Here is a 10,000-nt window from a genome sequence, read left to right on the forward strand (position 1 = left end):
AATGTAATGGAAAATAAGTAAGTTTCGAAGCATTGATGTCTGGGTCACAAAAGCAAAGTTTGAAGGGAATAGTAGTCATTTCCTTTGATTTTTAAATAGAAGCAAATACGAAAAAAAAAAGACACTTACAGACCAAAGACAAAAGAGTAAAAATTTTGTTACACTGTGTTATTAAATGCTAGGTTTAGATAATGTAAAAGAGCTATGACAACCTTGTATTATAAAAGCTAAGTAAAGATCATGTAAGATGGTTCTGGTAATTCTGCATTATTGCAGCAGAACCTAACCCTTTAGCATTCAAATTACTCTCTCAAATGTAATGCTTATCTATTCACACTGTTTTTAAATTAATCATGCATTATCTGACAGCTTTTGACATTTCAATGATGTGATTGCTTATTTTTGGGGTGACATTGTAAAATAGGTGTGTGAGGTTGGATCTGGCCAGTTTAAACATGAAATGTGCAGAATATGTGAGTTGGATATAACCAGTTTAAACTGGAACTGATGCTGGATATTTGTCACACAGGAGCAAAACTGCAGCAACTAAACAAGAGAAGGTTTTATCACAAAAATAACCAATTCTGCATCCCTTGCTATCGCACACACAACTGCACATGTTCAAACGAGTATGATCATGGCTGACTAAATTGTATGAGTCATAGCATTACATGTTCTGAGAATGGCATTGCCTCCTGAATCCTGCCAGTGACTCACAAAACTTGTTGCAGATTCAACAGATCTACAAAGCCTTCTGACTTCTTGGTTGTTCTGGATCATTCTGACGATTTTGTCTGTGTCTAGATAAACTTGAGTGACTACCTATAGTCTGTGGCCATCACCATAGACAGCTGGCTCTATGTATGACAATCCAGGCATTGGTTGGTACATTACTACAGTTTTGTCAAGGAAGACGGTGAAGCCAAAGGCTATCCAACAGGCTTTGCATTCCCTGTGTAGTATATGACACAAGATCACAATCATCAGCATACAAGAGGTCACACACAAAACACTGGAGAATCTTTTGTCTTTGCTGCAAAATGCCAAATGTTGAAAACTCAATCTGATGTTTGACATCGTATATTCAGACAAACAAAAATACATACACATACATACATATACACATACATAAGTACACACACATACATACATACATACATATACACGTACATAAATACACACACACACACATACATACATATCATCATCATCATCATCATTTAACGTCTGCTTTCCATGCTAGCATGGGTTGGACAACAATGCACTATAATAACTGATGTAATTTAATCACCATCCGTAGTCTGATATGATATTTCAGAATATAAGCCGTTGGAAAACTGATTATAGCAGTGACTCCATCAATTCCTAGGGATGTTTGAAGAAGGAATTCTACATTCCGAAATATCATCAGACTATGGACAATGATTTAATTACAACAGTTATTATAGTCCACTGTTGTTGTTATAGTGCATTGTTGTACTATTCAAAACACTTAATTCTTTACTTTATAAGCTCTCTGTTAGTACACCAGGCTAACAATATTGTTTAGATTACTAAAGAATCCTGTGTATTCTTGTGGCAGGGGCCAAGGTCATTGTTCATCATTCTGTACTGAGATTTCATGGTTGTGTTCCAGTTATACTGGAAAAAAACCTTGTATAAACACACACACACACACATTTACGGTAGGACATAAATTGTGACTATTGCACAAGCTTGCTCACACATACATTTATCCCTAGGGCTAAATAACAGTAGCATCCTTCCCTTTTATGGGACTGTCACATTAAGTTGACAACAAACTATCATGTTTCTTTCAGTTTCCATCTACCAAATCCATTCACAAGGTTTTGGTCAGCCCGAGGCTATTGTAGAAAACACTTGCCCAAGGTGCCATGCAGTGGGACTGAACAAGTAACCATGTGGTTAGGAAGCAAACTTCTAACCGCACAGCTACACCTGTTATATGCATATATTTATATTTATTTATAATGTGTGTGTGTATACATATATTTATATATATATGTATATATCCATACACTTGTACACACACACACACATTAGCAGAAGGATTTCCAACCTATCTTCAAATTAGGAGATCTTAGACGGGCTGGTTCTATACTATATCAAGGCCTTGGCTGCTACTGGTTTCAAAGATAGCATATTAGATATATAGTTGCCCTTAGCCCCACTTAGAGAGTGAAAACCACATGATGTTGTAATGCCATATGGTTTGTACTCCTATTTTCTCTTAATGTCTAAACTTATGTACTTAGAATCTACAATATATAAGCATTTTCCACAGGAAAATTTTCAACTGGCATTCTTTGAAGATCTCCTTTAGCTGCACATGGAACATAAAACAAATTTTAGTAAAGAGGGCTCGTACCATTCACAGAGGGCAGCTGCTCATAGAGAGGTAATGCCACATGCCCACTAAACAGTCAGTGCTATACAGAAGCTGTTATATATGAGGTGGTGGTAGTATTGAAGACCCCAGTGGGGAAACATATGTACAGAGATATGTGGGTGCAATGGAAGGCCTCTTCAAGGCTAGACTCAGCAATCATGTGTCCCACTTTAAAATCCAGAAGAGATGTAATATCATGACATTAGTGGAGACACATATATAGCTATAAACAGAAAGTGCTGCACAATATAGCATCTCCTTTTAATAACTGGAAGAGTGCAGATCTTAACTCAATGGCAGGAGGAGGTGCAAACTTTATTTAGCTGAGAAAAGAATCACATTGAAGAATTCCCTCCACCCAGGTAAACCCTTGGATGAAAAAAATTTTACAAGTGAGAAAATTTTTCGCTTATCCTCACAAACGGAAATATATCTTAGTGAACAAATCAGTTCTACACTAACAGTATTAGTACTTTTCTCAACATAAATAAGGATTTTATTTCACCACACCCAGCACTTACACATACATGTGACCACACATGCCTTTTGAAAAACCCCTTCCCACCTCTCTTTCCTCAATTTATATTGCTTTTCCTCTCTCTTACCTCCTCTTCATCACACAATCATATGCAAAAAACTGGAGTGGACAATGGCCACTTGATTGCTGGCAGGCATTCTAAATGTTGGCTAAGAGACCATTCGAAGGGACGTAACTCTGATGGGCTTAAGAACAAGCTTTGCTTTTGATTTTATTCTGAGTCTCAGCCATGAATTTTCTTTTTTTTTCTTCTTTTTTTTACAGCTTCTCTTATATCCATAAGCCATATGTGGTAGTTCTAGTAATAAACAGCCCAAACAACAATTTTCCATTCAGCCAAGTCCAATGACAATTGATTTAACTTTCCACACTTTGATGGTTCTTTAACATGAAACTGGTTGCTAAATTGAACTGGCTGTTATGAGACTAAATCTATACATATATCATGATTGTAGCCATCATGATTATGAGTTAGAATGCAAGGAGTCTATGTGTCTTCTGCAACTCCTTGAGCATCTCTGTTGCTCACCTACCCATTGCTCATACTACTGTCACCTATGTTCCTTAAATTCATATCTTTATCCCCCTTATTTTTGCTCCCTGCAACCATTCCTCTATTAGTCATCTCTCACCCATTCCTTTTAGCAGTGGCAGAGACCCAGGATGTGTCAGAGACAAAAGGAATAAGAATATGTTGGCAGATAGATTGATAAGGAGTAATGACATCCAATACACAAAGGAAAAGTGGAAGGAGAGTGTACTGGACACAATGTAGTCACCTACACATATAGTCACCCAATGTAGTCACCTGCACATAAAAGTGATGATGTGGACCAGTTTGAGGGATTAGGGTCGTAGCAGCAAATGGAAAGTAGGTGGTTCTTGTAGTAGAGAGCTTCTTAAAAGAGTGATGGGGAGAACAATGCAAGCAGTAGCTCACCACTGAAGACCAAATCTGGCAGCACAGGCTACAGTGGTTTGGTTGTGTCTGCAGGATGAGAACCAGAAGGTTACCACACCAACTTTTTTGGTAGCAGTGACCCATGCACTGGAGAACCCAGCACAGCACACCGAAGAAGACATGGGTCAAACAAATTGAGGATGATCTGAAGTTGCAGCTCCTTGACCAGGAACATGCTAAGGCCAGGGCCATGGATCAGAAAGCATGGAATTACATCATCACCAGAGTCTGTTATCCAACAACACCCACAGCAGTATATTGGTTGAGAGAACAGCCTCCCCTTCCAGTTGCCAATTAAGGATTTTACTTATTAACATAATAGGTGCAGAGGCATCCTAACTGGAAGCAGTGTATGATGAACAGAAGAGGTCGACTGCCGTCCTCAGTCACAGTTCTAAAGTATAGAACAGTGAGAATCGACATTGGGAAGAAATTACTGAGAAATGAGCATTGGGTTAGGGTGAAAGAATTCAATGTATGGCAAACAGAAGACAACTAACAATGGGAAGAGCAAGAGTTAAGTGTATGACAAGCAGAAGAGAAAGACCTACTGGCATATGGACAGTATAATATAGTGTGACTGATAAAAGGAATGGGTGGGAGATGACTAATAGAGGAATGGTTGCAGGAAGCAAAAGTAAGAGGGATAAAAGATATGAGTGTAAGGAACACAGGTGAGAGTAGTATGAGGAATGGGTAGGTGAGCAACAGAGAGGCTTGATGTGAGTGAAAAGAAATAGAGGGGGCCAGATATAGCTGTTAGAGCGGTGAGAGACTATCAAAGAGGTGAGCGATGTTAATTATGTATGATATATACATGCATACAAGTACATATATATATATATATATATATATATATATATATATATATATATATAACGTTGACCACTAACGTGGACATTCAATGTGCTAGAAATAGATCACATCTTGTGTCTATTAAGGCCTAAATTGTTCTCAACATGAAATATAGTGGAATACCAAAACGTAAGCGGGCAAGACATTTTATATATATATATATATATATATATATGCTTAGTGATGTATACCTATATCATCATCATCATCATCATCATCATCGTTTAACGTCCGCTTTCCATGCTAGCATGGGTTGGACGATTTGACTGAGGACTGGTGAAACCGGATGGCAACACCAGGCTTCAATCTAATTTGGCAGAGTTTCTACAGCTGGATGCCCTTCCTAACGCCAACTACTCAGAGAGTGTAGTGGGTGCTTTTACGTGTCACCCGCACGAAAACGGCCACGCTCGAAATGGTGTCTTTTATGTGCCACCCGCACAAGCCAGTCCAGGGGCACTGGCAACGATCTCACTTGAAAATCCTACGGGAGCCAGTCAGGCGGTACTGGCAACGGCCACGCTCAAAATGGTGCATCTCATGTGATATATATATATACAAAAATACATAATTCAAAAATCTGTTCTGCCCACACCTCTAGTCAGCATTTGTCATTTGTCATTTTCTTTGTGAGATCTAACAGCGTCATATTTTCCTTCATCACCTCATCCCAAGTCTTCCTTGGTCTCCCGCTTCCTCTGGTTTTATTTAGTTTAAGCGCATGGCACATCTTTATACACGTGTCACCTTTATACACCTGTCACCTTTTTACACCTGAATCACATACCAATACCACCAGCCTTCTCTTTTACACACCATGCCTGATTTCTCTTAGGTTTTTCTCTCACCTCATTAATACTCTGTTGTTATACATCCAATGGAGTATGTCCATTTTAATTCTTTCTAACCTTTATAGTGTGAAACCCCAGTGTTGAATCCCCACCTCTCACACTTATGTCACATTACACTTTGCACCCAAGTATCATATAATCAGCTCTTGACTTCAAGGGTGAATCCCTTTCTTGCCAGCAGCATTAATAGCTCCCTAAACTTTCTCCAAGTTTTTGCACTGGCTGTTATGCTCTCAGAATACACAAACCTACAGATAATTAGGCCTCCCAGGTAACAGATGTTACCTGGAAATTAGATGGAGTCTATATAGAGTTTTTGCTTGTTCTCATAATAGCATAAACCGTGAACCAGGAAAATGATTACCGTATTGTAACGTGTACAAGGAACACTTTTTGTCAAAAATTCGGTTTAAAAAATATGGGATTTTCTCATATATGGATAGTATTATAATCCATTACAAAATCTTATTTTCCAAATTTTAAGCTCCCAAAATTAGGGGCTTCCTTATATACGTTAAAATACGGTATATGTCAGTTAACAGAAATAAAATAATCGATAACTGAATGTCACATACACACATATTTCTCACATGCCTTATGGAAAGTTTGTCTAACATAAAAATTGATAGTGTCGTTCATTCCGATGTGTACAGAACTGTTGTCATAGTTAACTGGTCGTAAGACGCAATAGCAGTTAAAAGACGGAGGGATATTTATTTGTGAAATAAGTGGTGGTGGTGGGGGAGGCATTTATTTAGAAAGTAACAACGAAATGGTATAACGTAAAATGAATATGTAAAAAAAAGGTGGTCTTTTGTTTCAGGTAGATACATGTGCGGGATTAAAAATGAAACTAAACAATCCGGGTTCCCACTTTGCCATTTGACCTGCTAGAAATACCAGCTAAACCTTCTTTAAATCACATCCTACTGATGCTCCAGCGTGACCACGACCTTAACGACCGAAAATAAACTGAAGAACTACCGTCTAAAGGAAAATGGAAGGACGTTATATAATGTTGTCTTTCTGAAAAATGGAACAGACAAGGTGGTCACGACTGGAGAACCATAAGGGCTACGGATTGAAAGAGTGCCGAACAAAATACCTTGTGATATTTACTTACGGTTCTTTATGCTTTGAATTCAAATCCCAACAAGATTAACTCTACTTTCCTCCTTTGTAAGAATCGGTAAAATTGAGTTCCGATCCAATATTGGTGCCGTTAAAATAGTCGACATTCCCTCCCTCCCTCCCTCTCATCAGTGGTCTTGTGCTTATACCAAAAATAATTATAAGTAATATTAATAATTATAAGTAACTTGCACTTTTAAGATGACTAAATAATGAGAAGTCACACTGACTTACCTCCCTTGCATTTATTAGCAACCAAAAACTTTGTCTTTCTCTCCTAATTGTGAATATAAGCAGAAGAAGAATGTAAATGTTCCGATGGAATTGTCCGTAAGATTCCAGTGAATATGGGATAAAATCTGATTTGAGAAGAAGCTTAGAATAAGTGGGGGTGGAGTAGAAATATATGAATATATGGTCAGGAATCCGATATGGAGTTTCCGAAGTGTTCTCGAAGAATGAGACTAAGTTGCTCCGTTGGAGAATTGTGATAGAATGACAGAATAAAGTTCGATAAGCAGCGGGAGGAGAATGTCGAAATACACACACATACACCCACAGAAGCACTGATACGCACAGATATATATAAGTATATATACAGACACACACAGTGATATACGTTTAAATGATTCAGTATATAGATGTAAAAGCGTGTGTTTACATGTGGGTGGGAATGTGTTTGTGAATGAGAGAGGGGTTGGATGAAGAGGGTGGTATTTAAACTGACCAATCAGATGCCGTTAACCACTGCACATTCTTACGTAAAAAAAACAACTGCTGTGTCTTTTATTGTTGGAAGGAAATATATCGCTAATAGATATCTACCTTTTCCCCCCTATTTCTTTGTGTCTTACCTACGTACACTGTAGTGTGTGTATGCACGCGCACACTCACACACACACACGTATATACTCTTTTACTTGTTTCAGTCATTTGACTGCGGCCATGCTGGAGCACCGCCTTTAGTCGAGCAAATCGACCCCAGGACGTATTCTTTGTAAGCCTAGTACTTATTCTATTGATCTCTTTTTGCCGAACCGCTAAGTTACGGAGACGTAAACACACCAGCATCGTTTGTCAAGCGATGTTGTGGGGACAAACACAGACACACAAACACACACACACATATACATATACATATATACGACGGGCTTCTTTCAGTTTCCGTCTACCAAATCCACTCACAAGGCTTTGGTCGGCCTGAGGCTATAGTAGAAGACACTTGCCCAAGGTGTCACGCAGTGGGACTGAACCCAGAACCATGTGATTGGTGACAGGCCCTCTTTCAGTTTCCGTTTACCAAATCCACTCACAAGGCTTTGATCGGCCCGAGGTTATAGTAGCAGACAGTTGCCCAAGGTGCCACGCAGTGGGACTGAACCCAGAACCATGTGATTGGGAAGCAAACGTCTTACCACACAGCCACACCTGCGTATGTATAAAATATTATTAATGCATAAATCAGCGCGCATTGCCTGAATAAAGGATTCAATACATGTGAAGAGTGTAATAAAACTGTTATAAATACGTGTGTGTTTCTTTCTCATTCTCTTTATCTCCCTCTGTTTATCTAGCTCCACACGCCTCCCTTCCAGATGAGTCACACACACACGTTTATATTACGCATGTATGTATAAAAGTTTGTAAACAAGTAGAGAGATAGAGTGGTAAGGACATTCGGATATATTTACTTTGTATGTTTTATCTCTTCTCTCCAGCCCCGCAACCGTTCGCAGATTTATTAAACCGTCTGTAGAGAGACAGATGCATGTAAATGTGTTTAGGTTGCGTGTACGTGCATCGTGTGTGTGTGTGTGTGTGTGTGTGTGTTTGTAGTGGCGAGCGTCAATACAGTCACTTTATTTCTGATAAATTCTGAACATAAACAAATGAACTATGATAAACTGTTGTCAGCGCCACCACCGCCGCCGCCACCACCACCACCACCACCACCACTACTACCAGATCCATAAATTGATCATTGACAATGGAGCGAATGATAAAACTATATTTGTATCGTGGCACTCCGTCGGTTGCGACGACGAGGGTTCCAGAGTTGATCCGATCAACGGAACAGCCTGCTCGCACATCTTTCAGTGAAATTTTGTGGAAATAGGTTTCCGCGGATGTAGATTATGCTAATAACGATTCTTTCTTTCTTTCTTTCTTTCCTTCTTTCATTTTTTTCTCTTTCTTTCTTTCTTTCTTTCTTTCTTTCTTTCCTTATTTCATTTTTTTCTTTCTATTTCTCTTTCTTTCTCTTTCTTTCTTTCTTTCTTTCTTTCTTTCTTTCCTTTCATTTTTCTTTCTTTCTTTCTTTCTAAGAGAAAAAGATGTTTTATATGACACATTCTACCAGTGTCCCAAGTTTGAAAGTGTTTCGTTAAGAAAACAAGTGGTGCCCGTCAAATCAGAAAGATCCAATTTTGTTTTTTAATCAAGTATTTTGTGGGGTGAAGTGGGGAAATGCAGAATCGTAATTTTCCTGTTTCGCAGCATGGATTTTATTTTCTACAAACTCGATATGTTTATTGTTGGAAACAGAAATCCGAAGAAGTTTTTGGAGAAAAAGGAAACGAAAAGCAGTTGAGGTGCTTATTTGACATAATAGCTGAGTTTAAGTCTTGATAAAGGACATTCCATGCGCAGTAAATGTTAAATATATATAATGATCGTAGTTTATTTTATTTAGTTCGAATAATGGTGAATACCTCTATTGGGATTGGTACGCAGGAAGTAAATGTTCATAACTACATATCGCAAGCTATTTTGTCTTTCATTCAGTCGACTTAGCAGAACTTACTGACGCTGTGAGTTAGGGAATATAATTAAAAGCGGAAGATTTTTATAGTGTTCACCGCAACGGTGTTAACCCTACCGCGTGTGCGATGGACGAAAACGTAAATCTGATCGATTGTAAGTTTTTTTCGTTATTGAATATTTCTTCTATCATTCTAAACAACATTCTGACTACAAACGGACTATATATTTTAAGCTCTGACCTTTCTATTTTGTTATATTTCTGTTTTTATTGCTATATATTGATTTATTGGTAGAAACGGCAACACCAAGCGAAATAGATTTTATGTAATTATCTCCCTTAGCGTTTTGATTTCAAATCCGCGCTCGAGGTCAACCCAGCCGTCTGGATGATTGATACCATAAAGTACCTCTTAAATACTAGAATCGATATAAGTGACAAATATCTTCGCTCTTCCTATATAAGATATATGATATATCTATATATATATATA

At 38.2% G+C, this 10,000-nt stretch overlaps 2 protein-coding genes across 4 annotated transcripts in view; one reads left to right on the forward strand and one right to left on the reverse strand.

Annotated features, from left to right (window-relative positions):
- Positions 1-7,429, reverse strand: part of LOC106878411 (patatin-like phospholipase domain-containing protein 2) — a 29,062-nt gene extending 21,633 nt beyond the window's left edge. The window contains exon 1 of the mRNA XM_052976618.2: positions 6,981-7,429. The gene's annotated coding sequence lies outside the window, so the exon portion shown is untranslated. The remainder of the gene's footprint in view (positions 1-6,980) is intronic.
- A 1,633-nt stretch (positions 7,430-9,062) lies between these two features.
- The window catches only part of LOC106878412 (protein saal1), a 36,340-nt gene continuing 35,402 nt past the window's right edge, over positions 9,063-10,000 (forward strand). The window contains exon 1 of one of the 3 annotated variants that reach the window (XM_052976619.2): positions 9,063-9,662. In XM_052976619.2, the coding sequence (XP_052832579.2) occupies positions 9,635-9,662 (28 nt within the window). In that variant the 5' untranslated portion in view covers positions 9,063-9,634. The remainder of the gene's footprint in view (positions 9,663-10,000) is intronic. The other 2 variants (XM_089341366.1, XM_089341365.1) reach the window with 2 other exon arrangements.

The sequence above is a fragment of the Octopus bimaculoides genome, chromosome 24, assembly GCF_046866305.1.
Source record: "Octopus bimaculoides isolate indiv1 chromosome 24, ASM4686630v1, whole genome shotgun sequence".
Lineage (NCBI taxonomy): Eukaryota > Metazoa > Mollusca > Cephalopoda > Octopoda > Octopodidae > Octopus > Octopus bimaculoides.